At 37.8% G+C, this 19,765-nt stretch overlaps 1 protein-coding gene and 1 non-coding gene across 3 annotated transcripts in view; both read right to left on the bottom strand.

Moving 5' to 3' along the window:
- Nucleotides 1–19,765, bottom strand: part of AFG2A (AFG2 AAA ATPase homolog A) — a 350,747-nt gene that overhangs the window by 290,128 nt on the left and 40,854 nt on the right. For both annotated transcript variants that reach the window (XM_068990111.1, XM_068990112.1), the window contains one exon: nucleotides 18,832–18,986. In XM_068990111.1, the coding sequence (XP_068846212.1) occupies nucleotides 18,832–18,986 (155 nt within the window). The remainder of the gene's footprint in view (nucleotides 1–18,831; nucleotides 18,987–19,765) is intronic.
- On the bottom strand, nucleotides 6,452–6,580 carry LOC138094178 (small nucleolar RNA SNORA11). Its single transcript, XR_011146214.1, has one exon. It is a non-coding gene; the product is annotated as a small nucleolar RNA SNORA11 (small nucleolar RNA).

Genomic DNA, 19,765 nt, shown 5'->3' on the forward strand with positions numbered 1-19,765 from the left:
GAAAGACAAAATATCACTATTGATCCCACCGACAGTTAAGAGATAATAAGGAAGACCATAAACAACTATATGTCCATGAATCAGAAAATTAAGGCAAAATCAACCAATTTTTTTAAGAGATACAAACTATCAAAACTTACTCAAGATAAAAACCAGAAAACCTGAATAATCTTAGGTTTACTACAAAATTAAATATAACTTAATCCTTCCAAATAAAGAAAATAATAGGACCAAATGGTTTCAATAGAGACCATTTGAGGGAGAAACAATACTAATTCTACACACTTTCTTCCAACAAATAAGTGAGTAGAGAACATTTGCAACTCACTATAATCCCAGCATTATCCTAATTCCAAAACCAGACAAAACATTATAAGAAAATTACACACCAATATCTCCCATGAAGATATACGGAAAAATTCTCAACAAAATGTTAGCAAATAGAATCCAGTAATATATAAAAAGGATACTATATCACAGCAGAGTAGAGTTCATCCAAGACTATAGGAACAATTCCATGTGAAAAAAAACTCAATGTAATTTTTTGTATTGACAGACTAAGAAAAACCATATGAGCATTTCAATAGAAACAGAAAAAGCACTCAAGAGAATTCAACATCCATTCACGATTTAAAAAAAACAAAACACCTCTCATTAAACTAGGAATACAAAGGAACTTAGTAAAGGACATCTTTAAAAGAAAAAAAAAAAAAAACAAGGCCAACATCATATTTAATAGTGAGGGAGGAAACAAAGAGTCACTCTCTAATGGGTACAGGGCTTCTGTGAAGGAAGAGGAAGAGTTCTAAAGACGAACAGTGGTGATGGGTGCACAGCAATGGGAATATATTTAATGTCACAAAATTATACACTTTAGACTGGTGAAAATGGTAAAATTCATGTTATGCACATTTTACCACAGTTTAAAAAAAACACAACAAATCTTTTTCCTCATATGGTTATAACTCCAAGCTATAGTTGGAGTTTTATAGTCCCATGGGTTACACATGTCAGCCCACTCCAGTACTCTTGCCTGGAAAATCCCATGGATGGAGGAGCTTGGTAGGCTGTAGTCCATGGGGTCACTAAGAGTCGGACACGACTGAGCAACTTCACTTTCACTTTTCACTTTCATGCAGTGGAGAAGGAAATGGCAACCCACTCCAGTGTTCTTGCCTGGAGAATCCCAGGGACGGGGGAGCCTGGTGGGCTGCCATCTATGGGGTCACACAGAGTCGGACACGACTGAAGTGACTTAGCAGCAGCAGCATGGTTACAAGTAAAGAAGCAGAGTTAACCATACTCGGGGGAAAAAAAAATTAACCAAAGACCTAAATGTGCATGCTAAAAGTATAAACTCTCAAAATAGAATATATGCTAAATCTTCCTGACCTTCAATTTGGCAATACTTTCTCAAACGTGGTATCAAAACTATATACAACAAAAGAAAAAAGAGAGAGACTGGATTCTCTCAAACGTAAAGACTTTCATGCCGCAAAGAACATTATCAAGAAAAGAGGTATCTCACTGAATGGGAGAAAATATTTGCAAATCACATATATCTGACGTGTGAGTGCTCACTCGTGTCTGACGCTCTGAGACACTATGAATTGTGCCCTACCAAGCTCCTTTGTCCATGGGGTTTTTCAGTCAAGAAGACAGAAATGGGTTTCCATTTCTTCTGTATCGTCTGGACCAGGGATCAAACTTGTATCACCTGCATTGGCAGGTGGATTCTTTACCACTCTGCCACCTGATAGCAGATACCTAAAAAAGGGCTTCTATCTAGTTGTATACAACTCAATTGTATATATTAATAAAATCAAAATCAAAAAAATCAATTGCATATATTAATAAAATCAATAATAAAAATATTTTTAAAAGGGCAAAAAACCTGGATAGACATTTCGCTAAAGAAAACACATACAAATGGTCAATATGCAAATGAAAAGCTTTGCAACATCATTAGCCACAAAGAAAATAGAAATCAAAAACCAGAATGAGATACCATTTCACAGCCACTAGGATAGCTACACTCAAAAAGATACAAATGTAGGAACATACAATGCTGTGGAAGATGTAAAATGCTGCAGCCACTTCAGAAAACTGCTTGGCAGCTCTTCAAAAGGTTAAACAAGTGGTTATCAAGGATCTAGCAATAACACTACTTGCTATATACCCCAAAGAACTGAAACCAATATCCAGCAATCCCACTGCTGGGCACACACCCCAAGGAAACCAGAACTGAAAGAGACAAATGTACCCCAATGTTCACTGCAGCATGATTAAGAATAGCTTTGGCAACAAAGGTCCGTCTAGTCAAGGCTATGGTTTTTCCTGTGGTCATGTATGGATGCGAGAGTTGGACTGTGAAGAAAGCTGAGCGCCAAAGAATTGATGCTTTTGAACTGTGGTGTTGCACAAGACTCTTGAGAGTCCCTTGGACTGCAAGGAGATCACTCCTGGATGTTCTTTGGAAGGACTGATGCTAAAGCTGAAACTCCAATACTTTGGCCACCTGATGCGAAGAGTTACTCATTGGAAAAGACTCTGATGCTGGGAGGGATTGGGGGCAGGAGAAGATGGGGACAACAGAGGATGAGATGGCTGGATGGCATCACTGACTTGATGGACATGAGTTTGGGTGAACTCTGGGAGTTGGTGATGGACAGGAAGGTCTGGTGTGCTGCGATTCATGGGGTCGCAAAGAGTCGGACATGACTGAGCGACTGAACAGAACTGAGGACAGGGATGCAACCTAGACGTCATCAGTAGATCAGTGGATAAGGAAGTTGTGATATATATAAACAATGGAATAGTACTCAGCTATGAAAAGGAACACATTTGAGTCTGTTCTAATGAGGTGATGAACCTGGAGCCTATTATACAGAGTGAAGTAAGTCAGACTGAGAAATATAAATACTATATATTAACACATACATATGGACCTAACAGAAGCAGAAGATATTAAGCAGAGGTGGCAAGAATACACAGAAGAACTGGACAAAAAAGATGTTCACAACCCAGATAATCATGATGATGTGATCACTAATCTAGAGCCAGACATCTTGGCATGTGAAGTCAAGTGGGCCTTAGAAAACATCACTACGAACAAAGCTAGTGGAGGTGATGGAATTCCAGTTGAGCTGTTTTAAATCCTGAAAGATAATGCTGTGAAAGTGCTGCACTCAATATGCCAGCAAATTTGGAAAACTCAGCAGTGGCCACAGGACCGGAAAAGGTCAGTTTTCATTCCAATTCCAAAGAAAGGCAATGCCAAAGAATGCTCAAACTACCGCACAATTGCACTCATCTCAGATGCTAGTAAAGTAGTGCTCACAATTCTCCAAGCCAGGCTTCAGCAATACATGAACCGTGAACTTGCTGATGTTCAAGCTGGTTTTAGAAAAGGCAGAGGAACCAGAGATCAAATTGCCAACATCCGCTGGATCCTGGAAAAAGCAAGAGAGTTCCAGAAAAAACATCTATTTCTGCTTTATTGACTATGCCAAAGCCTTTGACTGTGTGGACCACAATAAACTGTGGAAAATTCTGAAAGAGATGGGAATACCAGACCACCTAAACTGCCTAATGAGAAATCTGTATGCAGGTCAGGAAGCAACAGTGAGAACTGGACATGGAACAACAGACTGGTTCCAAATAGGAAAAGGAGTCCGTCAAGGCTGTATATTGTCACCCTGCTTATTTAACTTCTATGCAGAGTACATCATGAGAAATGCTGGACTGGAAGAAACACAAGCTGGAATCAAGATTGCCAGGAGAAATATCAATAACCTCAGATATGCAGATGACACCACCCTTATGGCAGAAAGTGAAGAGGAGCTAAAAAGCCTCTTGATGAAAGTGAAAGAGGAGAGTGAAAAAGTTGGCTTAAAGCTCAACATTCAGAAAACGAAGAGCATGGCATCCGGTCCCATCACTTCATGGGAAGTAGATGGGGAAACAGTGGAAACAGTGTCAGACTTTATTTTGGGGGGCTCCAAAATCAATGCAGATGGTGACTGCAGCAATGAAATTAAAAGATGCTTACTCCTTGGAAGAAAAGTTATGACCAACCTAGATAGTATATTCAAAAGCAGAGACATTACTTTGCCGACTAAGGTCCGTCTAGTCAAGGCTATGGTTTTTCCAGTAGTTATGTATGGATGTGAGAGTTGGACTGTGAAGAAGGCTGAGCGCCAAAGAATTGATGCTTTGAACTGTGGTGTTGGAGAAGACTCTTGAGAGTCACTTGGACTGCAAGGAGATCCAACCAGTCCATTCTGAAGGAGATGAACCCTGGGATTTCTTTGGAAGGAATGATGCTAAAGCTGAAACTCCAGTACTTTGGCCACCTCATGCCAAGAGTTGACTCACTGGAAAAGACTCTGATGCTGGGAGGGATTGGGGGCAGGAGGAGAAGGGGACCACCGAGGATGAGATGGCTGGATGGCATCACTGAGTCGATGGACGTGAGTCTGAGTGAACTCTGGGAGTTGGTGATGGACAGGGAGGCCTGGCATGCTGCGATTCATGGGGTCGCAAAGAGTCGGACACGACTAAGCAACTGAACTGAACTGAATGATGGAATTTATAAAGATGGTACCAATGATCTTACAAGCAGGGCAGCAAAAGAGACACAGATTTTAAAGAACAGACTTTTGGACTCCGCAGGAGGAGAGGGTGGGGTGATTTGAAAGAATAGCATTGAAACAAATATGTACACTACAATATGTAAAGCAGATGACCAGTGAGTTCAATGCATGAAGGCATCCAAAGCCAGTGCTCTGGGATAACCCAGAGGGATAGGGTGGGGAGGAAGTAGGTGGGGGACTCAGGATGGGGAGGGCACATATATATGTGTGGACATACATCTTGATGTATGGCAAAAACCATCATGATATTACAAAGTAATTATCCACCAATTAAATTAACTAAAAAAAAAAAAAGGAAACAGGTATTCACATAAAAATTTGTACATGAATGTTTGAATGTTCTTAGCATCTTTATTCATGAAAGCAAAAATATAGACACAATCCAAATGTCTATCAACTAAGGAATGGATAAATCAAATGTGTTATATCCATGCAATAGAATGTTATTTGGCAGTAAGATGGAATGAAGTAGTGATACATGACACAACACAGATGAACCTTGAAAATTTTGTTAAATGAAAGAAGTCAGCCACAAAGAACCACATATTTTATGATATAATTTACATGAAATATCTAGAAACAGCAAATCTAGAGACATAAAATTGGTAAGTGCTTGCCTAAGGCTGAGGGAATGGACAGGTTGGGGGATGATGGAAAAAGTGTACAGAGTTTCCTTCTGGGATAATGAAAATGTTCTAAAATTAATGTAATTATGGCTGTACAACTATTTGCATATACTAGACCCTTTTTTAAAATTGTATCCTTTTTTTGATGTGAATTTGTTTTCATTTGCCAAAATAAATAACTACAGTGACCTGCAAACTTTTTGGATCTAAAACATACATTTTACATCACAATTCAACAAACACACACACACATATATAATAAGTATTATTAAAGTGAAATGAATATTAAAGTGAAATGAAAGTTCTGCCAAAAATGTCTACAGTGAGTATTATTAATTTGGGTGGGGGGGGACTTTTTCTTTTTAAGCAGTTTTAGGTTTACAACAAAATTGACAAGGTACAGAAATTTCCCATATACCCCCTCCCTCACAGGGATAACCATTATCAAAAATGGTACTTTTTTTTTTCTTTTTAAACCAAGGATGAACTGCATTGACATTTCATAATCACCAAGGTCCTCAGTTCACTCAGAGTTCACTTTTATGAGAATAGCGTTGCACGTTCTATGTATTTAGACAAAAGTATAATGACATATGGGCTTCCCAGGTTTTGCTAGTGGTAAAGGACCCAGCTGCCAAGGCAGGAGGCTGAAGAGACATGGGTTTGATCCCTGGGTCAGGAAGATTCCCTGGAGACAGGCATGGCAACCCACTCCAATATTTCACCTGAAGAATCCCATGGACAGAGGAGCCTGGTGAGCTATAGTCCATGGGGCCGCAAAGAGTTGGACAACTGAAGCAATTTAGCACATACACATAATGACATGTATCCATCATTATAAAGTCATTCAAAGTATTTCACTGCTCATAAAAACTTCTCTACCCTGTATATTCATCTCTCCACAAACTCCTGACAACCACTGATCTTTTTATTGTCTCCACAGTTTCGCCTTTTCCAGAATGGCATATAGTTGGAATCTCTTTTTCTTTTTTTATTTCTCCTTGAAAAGAGAGGTTCAAAGCCTTTATAAGACTAATCATGGCCCACCCATGTGTGGACTGGGAAAACTCTAGGTAGCAAGCTTCCCCACTAAATACTGTACTTTTTCTTCCAATATTAAGCCCTGTCTCACTGGTCCTGCCCAGAAGCCACATGGAGGTGCAGGGGAACATGTGTTGGGTACTTGTTCAAGGAAAGGCCACGTATTTTGTGTCTCCTGTCACAATGAACCCAGATTCCTGTTGGGTGTGTTGTAAACAGTAAGCCATTTCTTCAGGGCCCCTGCTCTGAGCACACCACACTAACTGTACCCTTTAAGTAAGTGAATGATTAATACATGAAGTATATCTCAATAAAGCTGTTACCAAATATATTTACATGTATTTTTATACAAAAAGGAAAAATAAATATTTCTGAAAAATAAGAAACACTATGAGCCAAAACGCTTGACAAAATATTCAGTTATTCAACAAAATTTAGTTGGTACTATTTGCCAAACAGAGGGGATATAAAGATGAATAAGACAAAAGAACCACAAGGCATATATGTGTAAGATTTGCATGTGTGTATTAGGAATCAAATTACAAGATCTTTAGTAACAGAGGTCAGAAATTTTTCAGGCAAAGGACAATGTGCAAAAGTACAAAATGGTTGAATAGAACAATGTAAGATGAAAGTGAAGAAGGCATGAATAGGTATTAGGTTATGAATAAGCTAAAGAGGTTAGACTTCATTTTAGAGATTATCAATAGGTAGTTATGCTAATGTCTTTTAAGACAGTTGGGACCGATGAACAAAAAGGGCAAGATCAGATGAGTGTGTAATTGCTCCATATCTGTATAAGGTGAAGTGAAAAAGTGGTACCACAAAAGAAACATTAACCCTACCAATGATTTCCTTTACAGTAAATGAAAAACCGTTTTTAGCAAACACTCTAGTATTTGGTCTTCCCTGGGGGCTCAGCTGGTAAAGAATTCTCATGCAATAAGGGAGACCTGGGTTAATCCCTGGATTGGGAAGATCCCTGGTTCAATTCCTGGGACGGGAAGATTCGCTGGAGAAGGGATAGACTACCCACTCCAGTATTCTTGGGATTCCCTGGCGGCTCAGCTGGTAAAGAATCAGTCCACAGTGCAGGAAACCTGGGTTTGATCTCTGGGTTGGGAAGATCCCCTGGAGAAGAGAAAGGATACTCACTCCAATATTCTGGCCTGGAGAATTTCAGGGACTAAATATATATATCATGGAGAAGGCAATGGCAACCCACTCCAGTACACTTGCCTGGAAAATCCCATGGATGGAGGAGCCTGGTAGGCTGCAGTCCATGGGGTCGCTAAGAGTCAGGCACAACTGAGCGACTTCACTTTTACTTTTCACTTCCATGCAATGGAGAAGGAAATGGCAACCCACTCCAGTGTTCTTGCCTGGAGAATCCCAGGGACAGAGGAGCCTAATGGGCTGCCGTCTATGGGGTTGCACAGAGTCAGACACGACTGAAGTGACTTAGCAGCAGCATATATATATTATATATATATAGTCCATGCGGTTGCAAAGTCTGACATGACTGAGTGACCTGCACTTCACTTCACCTGGAGAAGGCATGGCAACCCACTCCAGTATTATTGCCTGCTATAGACAGAGGAGCCTGGTGGGCTACAGTCCATGGGGTTGCAAAGAGTTGGCCACAACTGAGCGACTAAGACTAAGCACAACACATCAAGTATTTATAGGCATTCCTCAGAGATAATGTAGGTTTGTTTGGTTCAAGACCACTTCAATAAAGTGAATATAGCAATAGAGTGATTTACACAGATTTTTTTGTTTCCCAGTGTGTATGAAAGTTATGTGTACACTATATTGTAGTCCATTAAGAGTGCAATAGTATTGTGCCTAAAAAAATGTACATACCTTAACTAAAAAATGCTTTATTGCTAAAAAACGTTAATCATCATCTGAGCACTCTGTGAGTCGTAATCTTTTGGTATTGGGAGAGTCCTGCCTTGATGCTGATGCCTGCTGACTGACCAGGGTGGTGGCTGCTGAAGGCTGGGGTTGCTACGGCAACTTCTTAAGACAACAGTGAAGTGTGTCACATCAGTCAACTCTTCCTTTCACAAACAAATTCTCTGTAGTATGCAATGTTTGTTTACATTTTTAACTACAGGAGAATTTCAAAACTGGAGTCAATCTTCTCAAACTCTGCCACTACTTTATCAACAAAGTTTAGGTAATGTTCTAAATTCTTTGTTGTCATTTCAACAATCTTCATAGCATCTTCACTGGGGGTAAATTCCATCTTAAGGAACCATTTTTCTTTTGCTCATCCATAAGAAGCAATTCCTCATTCATTCAAGTTTTATCATGAGATTGCAGCAATGCAGTCACATCTTAAGGCTTCACTTCGAATTCCAGTTCTCTTGCTATTTCTGCCATATCTGCAGTTACTTCCTCCACTGAAGTCTTGAATAGCTCAAAGTCATCCACAAGTATTGGAATCAACTTCTTCCAAACTCCTGTGGTATTTCGATGATGGGAATGGTGGTATTTTGACCTTTTTCTGTGAATCATGAATGTTTTTAATAGCATACCCACATCTAGAATGGTGAATCCTTTTTATACGGTTTTTAATTAACTTTGCACAGATTCATCAAAGGGATCATTATCTATAACAGCTATACCCTTACAAAATGAACTTCTTAAATAATAACACTTGAAAGTCAAAATAACACCTTGAATCATGGGTTGCAGAATGGATGTTATTAGCAGGCATGAAAACAATATAGATCTTGTTGTTTATCTCCATCACACCTCTTGGATGAACAGGTGCATTGTCAATGAACAGTAACATTTTGAAAGGAATCTTTTTTTTTTCCCTGAGTTTTAGTTCTCAATAGTGGGCTTAAAATATTCAGAAATCCATGTTGTAAACAAATGTAGTCATCTGGGCTTTGTTGTTCATTTAGAGAGCACAGGCAGAGTAGATATAGCATCATTGTTACGAATCCTAGGATTTTTAGAATGGTAAATCAGCACTGCTTTATTGACTATGCCAAAGCATTTGACTGTGTGGATCACAATAAACTGGAAAATTCTTCAAGAGATAGGAATAACAGACCACCTGACCTGCCTCTTGAGAAACCTATATGCAGGTCAGGGAGTAACAGTCAGAACTGGACATGGAACAACAGACTGGTTCCAAACAGGAAAAGGAGTCTGTCAAGGCTGTATATTGTCACCCTGCTTATTTAACTTCTATGCAGAGTACATCATGAGAAACGCTGGGCTGGAAGAAGCACAAGCTGGAATCAAGATTGCCGGGAGAAATATCAATAACCTCAGATGTGCAGATGACACCACCCTTACGGCAGAAAGTGAAGAGAACTAAAAAGCCTCTTGATGAAAGTGAAAGAGGAGAGTGAAAAAGTTGGCTTAAAGCTCAACATTCAGAAAACAAAGATCATGGCATCTGGTCCCATCACTTCATGGGAAATAGATGTGGAAATAGTGTCAGACTTTATTTTTTTGGGCTCCAAAATCACTGCAGATGGTGACTGCAGCCATGGAATTAAAAGACGCTTACTCCTTGGAAGGAAAGTTATGACCAACCTAGATAGCATATTCAAAAGCAGAGACATTACTTTGCCAACAAAGGTCCATCTAGTCAAGGCTATGGTTTTTCCAGTAGTCATGTATGGATGTGAGAGTTGGACTGTGAAGAAAGCTGAGCACCAAAGAATTGATGCTTTTGAACTGTGGTGTTGGAGAAGACACTTGAGGGTTCCTTGGACTGCAAGGAGATCCAACCAGTCCATCCTAAAGATCAGTCCTGGGTGTTCTTTGGAAGGAATGATGCTAAAGCTGAAACTCCAATACTTTGGCCACCTCATGCGAAGAGCTGACTCATTGGAAAAGACTCTGATGCTGGGAGGGATTGGGGGCGGGAGGAGAAGGGGATGACAGAGGATGAGATGGCTGGATGGCATCACCAACTCCATGGACGTGGGTTTGGGTGAACTCCGGGAGTTGGTGATGGACAGGGAGGCCTGGCGTGCTGCAGTTCATGGAGTCGCAAAGAGTCGGACACGACTGAGCGACTGAACTGAACTGAACTCAGCATTGGCTTCAACTTAAAGTCACTAGCTGCATTAGCCACTAACAAGAGAGTCAGCCTGTCCTTTAATAAAGCCAGGCACTGACTGACATTTCCCCTCCAGCTATTAGAGTCTTAGATGACATCTTTTTCCAATATAATGCTGTTTTGTCTACAAAGAAAAACCTGTTTCATTGTTTATGTAGCCACCTTCATTAAATTTTCTTAGCGAGATCTTCTGGATAACTTGTTTCATCATCTACATCAGCATTTGCTGTTTCATCTTATACTTTTATGTTATTTAGACAGTTTCTTCCCATAAACATCACGAATCAACAACTGCTAGCTTCAAACTTTTCTTCTGTAGCATCCTCACCTATCCCACCCTTAACAGAACTGAAGAGAGTTAGGGCCTTGCTCTGGATTAAGCTTTGGCTTAAGGGAATACTGTAGCTGGTTTGTCTATCCAGACCATGCAAACTTTCTGTATCATTCATGTGTTCCCTGGAGTAGCACTTAAACCCCCCTCAAGAACTTTTCCTTTGCATTCACAACTTGGCTAACTGTCTAGCACAAGAGCTTTAGCTTTAAAAACAAAATTATTTTTAATTGGAGGATAATTGCTTTACAATGTTGTATTGGTTTCTGCCATACCTGTATACAAATCAGCCACAGGTATACATGTCCCCTACCTCTTGAACCTCCTTCCCACCCCATAGGTTGTCACAGAGCACTGGGTTGAGCTCCCTGCATCATACAGCAAATGGGCCCTACCTTTTTTAGTGGCTTATCTTGGGTTTTGACATGCCTTCCTCACTAAGCTTAATCATTTCTAGCTTTTGACTGAAAATGAGAGATCTGACTCTTCCTTTCACTTGAACACTCAGAGGCCACTGTAGGTTATTAATTGGCATAAATTTAATACTGTTGTGTCTCAGAAAATAAAGAAGCCAAAGGAGAGGAAGCAAGATAGGGGAACGGCTAGTCCATTAAAGTAGTCAGAACACACACAACAATTATCAGCTAAGTTCATCATCTTATATGGGGGCATTTTGTGGACCCTAAAATAATTATTTGATACAATAGTAGCATCAAATGTCATTGATCAAAGCTTACCCTAAAAATATAATAATGATGAAAAAGTCTGAAAGGCAGCAATAAGTACCAAAATGTAATAGAGACATAAAGTAAGACAAAATGCTGTTAGAAAAATGGCTCCAGTAGACTTGCTAGTCAGAATTGCCACAAACCTTCAATTAGGAAAAACATAGTATCCGTGAACCGCAATAAAGTGAAACACAACAAAATGAGCTGTGCTTATTATATTGAGTACTGATCAACTAAATATACAAGTGTGGCATATCCTTCTAGGACAACCTCAACATTATTTATAAGGAGACACCTATCAGAAACCACAAATTAAGAGTTCTCTACAAACTGAACAGAAAAATGTTCAATTTCATCAATGTTAACTGGGATCAGAGCTGAGAATGGAAATTAGTGATCCTTCCACTCATTTCTTCCCCTATAGAACCCTGAGAAAAGTACAGTAGAAAAAAGAAGAGTGGAATGAAAGAGCTGAACTTCTACAATAGCTAATAATGTTAAAGCTACAATTGTGATTTTGGCACAGAGTATTTCCTAGTTAAAAGTAATCGACTCTCTTAAATGTGTTTTCCCATTCAACTGTTATTACTTAAAGCTATAAAAATGCACAAGAGAAGTTGGCAGGGAAGACTAGGACCTTGGAAGTGACAGAAGACCCTCTTCTGTCTAGATAACAAGAAGCAAAATCAAAAGAAACCAAATTCCAAAGCCCTGCCAAGAACCAATATGGAGTTAATACAGTGTCCACAGGTTGTACTGTCTATTCCAAAAGAAAGCAATGTGCTATTTATTTAGTAAAGCATCATAGAAACCCTCAATCTTTTGTGTTTGTAAGAAATAAAAGTTACAGAATACAGTACTGTTTTAAAAAGCAGACAATCCAATTCCTTCTAATTATCCTGAGGATAAAAGAATGAAATGTAAATATGGTCAATTAAACTATTTAATTCAATCTCTGCAACAGAAGAATAATGCTCATTAGCTCATCCGAGGAAATCAGTTCACTTGTCACATTCTGATGTTCTAGTCTCATCTTGAAAAAAGCATCAAATGAAAAATACAGCAGCAACATTTGAATATGTAATTAGTAAACAACCTTTTGATTATTCATATAACTAAGAAGTCGCCTAGTTTTTAAAACGCGGGTAACTGTGAAAGTTGCTCAGTTGTGTCCGACTCTTTGTGACCCCATGGACTAAATAGTCAAAGGAATTCTCCAGGCCAGAATACTAGAGTGGGTATCCTTTCCCTTTTCCAGGGCATCTTCCCAACCCAGGGCTCTCACATTGCGGGCGGATTCTTTACCAGCTGAGCCACCAGGGAAGCCCAAGAATACTAGAGTGGGTAGCCTATCCTTTCTCCAGGCGGATCTTCCCAACCCAGGAATTGAACCGGAGTCTCCTGCATTGCAGCCAGATTCTTTACCAACTGAGCTATCAGGGAAGCCCGTAACTGAGGAATGTTTATTTAACTAATGACATTTGGCAGACATTCAATTTGACAACCAACTATAGAGATATTTAACCTGGATTAAAGACTGCAAATGAGTTTGGGGCTATACAGTTAGTATCGATGCTCTGTTGCAGTTCACTTTACAAAAGTGGGTTCATACCAGAGCAGAGTCCTATTTTTACCTGGCTTTTGGCTTATTCTAAACCAAAGGTCCAAATTCTGAAAACTGCAATCCAAAGGTAATATCAGAAGCATACAGATAGATTATTTATAAATAATAAGGGATAACCTAAACTACATAAGATGAAACAGGGGGAAGGGGAGTGTACCTTATTCATAAGATACACATATGAATTACATAAACGATAGAACTAACCTGCATATATTTCATTAAGAATACCACTTATCGGTGATGATTGCTATGATGTACACACAACGACTTACTACAACAGTAATGTATTAATATAAACACTCTTTAAAAGTACTGTTTTGTTTACCTTAATAAAGTAAGAATTTTTAATGATAGATCAAGAAAGTAACATGATCTGCATTAAATATAAAGGATTACTGTATATCCTTCCAGAGTGGACAGGCTTAGCACTATTATAGGCATCTGTATTCCAAAAGTGTTACATTCACTAACAATATGGCTATAATTCACTAAAGAAATCAGCTGCTTTATAAAACATGAAAAATACAAAGAATGCTACATGAGGGTAATAATGGCCTATATTATACCTTGGTACAGAAGAAGGATTAGATACTCTTTTGCAAACATTCTTCAAATATCTGAATGAAATTGACCATGTAATATTTTTTCATGAAAATTATAATTATTCACTCATTTATTCAACAAACACTGATTGGACATCCATTATGTGCTAGTCCGATGCTAAATATTAATACTAAGGATAAAAATAAAAGTAAGACCTTCTTCTTTTATGGAACTTAAAATCCATTAAAAAACCATCCACGTATACCCTGTATCTAAAACTTTAACGGTTTTATAGGAAGGAGAAGATATACAACTAACAGATATTTTTCACTCTGTTTTTAAAATCTCTATTCTAAAACTTATCCAGTATTATTCCTTGCAAAAGAACTTTTCAGTCAAAAAACCGACTAGTGGAAAGTAAAAAAAGAAAAGAACTAAAGTGAAAATGAGATTTTCCTTAAGCACGTCATAATTTTACATATTTATTACATAATTAAAAATCAGAACATTCTGGGAAAAAAATAACAATGATATTCATCATACACTTTAAAAATCACGTATTTAAGTCTGGTAATTCCACTTCTGGGAATCAAAAATGGACAAATATGCTTATAAAACATAAGAGAAAAAAAACAGCAAAAAAACCCTTAATATTTGAGAATGAAAGAAAAATAAGACAATTACAGTTTATCAACATAATAGTTTATTAAGCTGTCAACAAAAAAGATGTTTGTAAAGAAGTTTAGAGTAAAATGTTTATCATATAACTTTAGGTGAAAAAAAGCAAAATATAAATATTAAATTTTTTATTAACTACGTTAGAGGGCTTCTTCCCTGGCGGCTAAGATGGTAAAGAATCTATGCACAAAAAAGTATCTATAAATTTCTAAAAAATCTATTGGAACTATAATACAATATTAACAGTTATCTCTGTGTGAAAAACTGAAATCTCACAATGCATATTAGCAATATTCAAAGATTCTAAGAATCCCTACAGTAAAGAAATATACTTGACATTTATCATTGATCAAATGTAAAATACATTTGACTTTTAATACATCAATTGCTATCGTCACCAACTCAGAATATCCAAAAAAAGGAAATATTAAAGTAAGTGGCTAACGCTTGTGCTCTCCTGAAATTAATAATGTATTAAAACTGGCATTATATGCATTCCCACTTTAAGACATTTCTTTCAAACTTTAGCAAGTGTGATTTAGAAGGTTTAATTTCACACACTAAAATCTTTTCTCAAAAGATGCTGAATGCTCAATTTACTATTTTTAAAAAAATTGCAGTTAATGAGCTACTTAAAACAGGTTCTGCAGAAATAACTTGTAGATATTTTTGTTGGTGTAATAGAAATCAGAAGAGTAAAGTTTAGGAATCCAGTTATAGAAATATTGACTTCTCAGGAAAACTTTTACAATCTGAAGTGAACATGAAAAGCAATGTAACAAAGTACTCTGACCAAGGCTAATCACTCTGGAGACCATGAGTAACATCATAGTACACCATGGCCCTAGGCCAAATAATAAAATGCCAAATGGAAAATGGCACAAGTCCATGGACTGTAAATACTGTATCAAAAGGAAATAAAGGGAAAAAATCTTACATTAGAGCAATTAAAAATGCAGTTGTAGTACTAGTTCCTGTGATGAATAAATCAGTTCAGCAATTCTAAGAGTTAACAGCCACTGTTTAAACATTCTCCACCGGCAGTAACTAAGTTTAAAAGCCTACTACATGTTTCTTTAGTTTCTAAATGTTTTTAATCACTAAAATGTCTTGGGATGGTATAGTTGGTTATAACCCTATCTCCTGAAATTTTCACATGTGGCATTTGATAATTAGGCATCTACCTGACATATCATGCAATGGTAACCAATAAACTATAAATACTGCAAACAAAAGCATTCGTATCAATCGATGTCCCCAAACTTTAGACCCTAAGTTCCAAAGAAATGAAATGCTTCTAACTCAACATCAATTATTCTTATTCTATAACTCAAATTATTCATACTCAATTAGTATGTTCTATGGAGCTTCTGAAAAAAAAAAAAAAGAAAAACCCAAAGTTGAGCTTTCAGTAATAAATCTGAAAATGTTTCAAAAAGAATTCACAATCACATTAGGCAGCCTAAACTATTAGTTGGTGCAAACGTAATTGCGGTTTCAGACCATGAATATTAAAATTATTTATAACTAGGCTCAAATACATCTCCATTAATCAAAATAGGAACCATTACCATCAACACATTTTTGCCAATGAGAAATATACTGTTTGTTTATTTCTGTAGTGTAAAACTCCATGCTTTGAGATTCAATGAACTCTTGGAAAACATTTCCCCTGCAAAAAGTTGCAGAGATGCTTGAAGTCAGTTGGTGAGAGAGCAGGTGAATATATGGTGGAGTAGGCAAAACTTTGTAGGACAATCATTCAACTTTCGAAGCATTGGTTCTCTGACATGCAATCAGGCATTGTAGTGGAGAACTGTACCCTTTCTGTTGACCAATGCTGGCTGCAGGTGTTACAGCTTTTGGCATATATCATCCATTTGTTGAGAATACTTCTCAAGTGTAACGGTTTCACTAGGGTTCAGAAAGCTGTAGTCAATCAAACGGGCAGCAGACCACCAAATGGTAACCATGACCTTTTTTAGGTGCAACTTTGGCTCTGGAGCTTCTTCTTGGTCCAACCACTGAGCTAGTCATTGCTGGCTATCACATTAAATCTACTTTTCATTGCACGTCACAATCCAATTGAGAAATGGTTCATTGTTGTTGCTGTGTAGAATAAAAGTAGATGACACTTCAAAACAACAATCTCTTTGACTTTCAGTCAGCTCATGAGGCAACCACTTATTGAACTTTTTCACCTTTCCAATTTGCTTGAAATGCCAAACAACTGTAGGATGGACAATGCTGAGTTCTTTGGCAACTTTCTACATAGCTGTAAGAGGATCAGCTTTGATGGTGGTTCTTACTTGGTCACTGTCATTCCTGATGGCTGACCACTATGTTCCTCATTTTCAAGGCTCGTCTCCTTCGCAAATTTTCTTGAACCACTGCTGCACTGTACGTTCTTTACCAATTCCTGGGCCAAATGCGCTGCTGAGGATGCGAGTTGTTTCCGCTATTTTACGACCCATGTTGAGCTCGAATAAGAGAATTGCTGGAATTTGCTTTCTGTCTAACATCATTTCCATAGTCTAAAATAAATATGAAATAAACAGCAAGTAATAACTCATTAGCAAAAAAAAAGCAAGGAATGTGCATTAAAATGATGTATAACATAAGCACATTTAAAGAATATATTCCAATATCAAACAGCAAAGTTCACCAATACAAAAACCGCAATTACTTTTGCATCAACCTGATAGCAGCTAGTCCGTGGGAATGTTCTTATCTCCAAGGTACCATTTCCCAGCCCAAATTTATAAAACATGTGTGTTCTATAAAAATCTAACAAGCGCCTGCTTCACTTAGCCTTTGCTAACTACCAAAAAATTTAGTGGCTCAAAACATTAATTATTTTTGACAATTCTGAGTGTTAACTGGGTGGTTTCTTCTGGTTGGGGCAAACTTCCATTGGGGTACAATAGTCTAGCAATGGTATCACATGTCTGATAACTGGTGATGACTAAAATGAGGGGATCTCGGCTGGAATGAGGATATTTCATTTCTGCTCCACAGAGTCTCTCATCCTCCAGGAAGTTACTACAGATTCAAGAAAGTTAACACAAGATCAAAGATCAGCAAGTAAAGACAAGCCCTATGCACTTCCAAGCCTGCTTGTATTACGGCTGCTAATAGTCTACTGGCCAAACAAGTTACACTGCCAAGTGCAGATACAAGGACAGAAAACTTGACTCCCTAGTCTTTACAGCAGAAACTTCAGGGTGCAATATAAATGGGCAAACACAGTGATGGGAAGTGTGGTCATTTTTTGCAATCTACACTGTAAAATGCAGAAAGTCTCTGCTCCACATGGTCCACAGTGAAATAAGTTTAAATCATAGCCTGCTTTTGATACTTCAAACTAAATACACAATGACATATTATAATACAGAAGACACTGCCAATACTTGTTTCAGTATTTTCTTAAAATATTAGTATATTCAAAGAAAACTATAAGGCCATTTCTCCCTCAAATATCAGGCCCATGTGTGTCATGAATAACATAACAGGTGGTTCATGCAATAAGAGGTAACTTCTATTGCCCTCATGGTGATCTGACTGAAAGATTAGAGAAATGGTAAATGCTGAAGCATATGTAAAGAAACCCAAAGAAATAACAAGCATCATTAGTACAAAAGTATCATAACTAGAAGATATTTTTGTTGTTCTAAAATTAGCCTAGTTGACATTTTCTTATAAAAGTAAACATGGAATTAGTATACAACCCAGTAACTGTACTGTCGGGGATTTGTTCCAGAAAAATGAAAACTTATATTTGCACAATACCTGTAGAAAAATGTTCACAGCAGCTTTATTCATATAGCCCCAAACTGGAAACAACCCAGATGCACTTCAACTGGTGAATGGTTAAACAAAGAACTGTACACATGTATCAAGGAACAATACTCAGCACAAAAAAGGAACAAACTATTGATATATAACAACTTGAATGAATCTCCAGGGAATTATATTAAGTGAAAAAAACTGATCCCAAACAGTTGCATACTGTTTAATTTCATTTATATAACATTTGTGAAATGACAGAATTTTAGAAAAGGATGCAGGAACAAGGTGGGTATGATTATGAAAGACAAAGAAAGGGATCCTTGTGGTAGCAGAACTCCCCAGTATCTAGATTCTGGAGATAAACACACAAACCTTCACATGTAAAAAAACTGAACAGAACTAAACACACACACATACCCATAAATGAGTAGAAGAAACACTGAGCAAATCTGAAAAAGATCGATGATTCTATTAATATCCTGCTTATAATATTGTACTACAGTTTGCAAGATGCTACCATTGAGGGAAACTGGATAAAGGCTACACAGGAGTTCCCTAAAGTATTTTTTAGAACTGTAATGAATCTACAATTATCTCCATAAAAAATTTGATTAAAAAAATTTTTTAAGGTTAGCTTAGGAAGGTAGTTTCCCTGGGATCTTAGTTTCTTTCACAATTTAATTCAAACAGTGTGGCTAGCATGAGAGTCAAATGACTTACATTTGGGACATCAACTGCTACCTCCCTCATGGCACTGGGTCTGATGTCATTCATCCCCTGCAAGAAATCTTTCAGAGTAATCTTCACCAATCCAGCCATCTTGCTGTCAGGGAGGTTAGGCTGTTTCCTCAAAACTCTCCGCAAAGCATGAAGACCTGCAAAGAGGAAAGTAACACAAGCTTTATCTTCTACCTCATAAATACCTACTGAACCACTACCAACAGAAACAACAACAAAAAAAAACCCCAAACCTCATGCATATTATAACATTCAAATTTTGTGTGCCTGCGTATAGCGGTGGAAGGGTAGAGAGGGAGGTGGAATAACGTGGAGGGATAAAGGCAAAAATCTAACTGCTTGGTTTTGGCAGTGAAAACATGACAAACTGATCTTGATAGATGCTTTACATACGTGAAATAAAATGTACAAAACACCACCCATAAAAAAGAACATAAAGTGTGTCAAAATAATTTGTTTGGAGAATTTCTTTGAAAAGAGTAAATAATTAAAACAGGTCAGATCACGAACTCCTTATTGCCAAATTCAGACTTAAATTGAAGAAAGTAGGGAAAACCACGAGACCATTCAGGTATGACCTAAATCAAATCCCTTATGATTATACAGTGGAAGTGAGAAATAGATTTAAGGGCCTAGATCTGATCGATAGAGTGCCTGATGAACTACGGAATGAGGTTCGTGACATTGTACAGGAGACAGGGATCAAGACCATCCCCATGTAAAAGAAATGCAAAAAAGCAAAATGGTTGTCTGGGGAGGCCTTACAAATAGCTGTGAAAAGAAGAGAAGTGAAAAGCAAGGGAGAAAAATAAAGATATAAGCATCTGAATGCAGAGTTCCAGAGAATAGCAAGAAGAGATAAGAAAGCCTTCTTCAGCAATCAATGCAAATCGAGGAAAACAACAGAATGGGAAAG

The sequence above is a fragment of the Capricornis sumatraensis genome, chromosome 17, assembly GCF_032405125.1.
Source record: "Capricornis sumatraensis isolate serow.1 chromosome 17, serow.2, whole genome shotgun sequence".
Classification (NCBI taxonomy): Eukaryota; Metazoa; Chordata; class Mammalia; order Artiodactyla; family Bovidae; genus Capricornis; species Capricornis sumatraensis.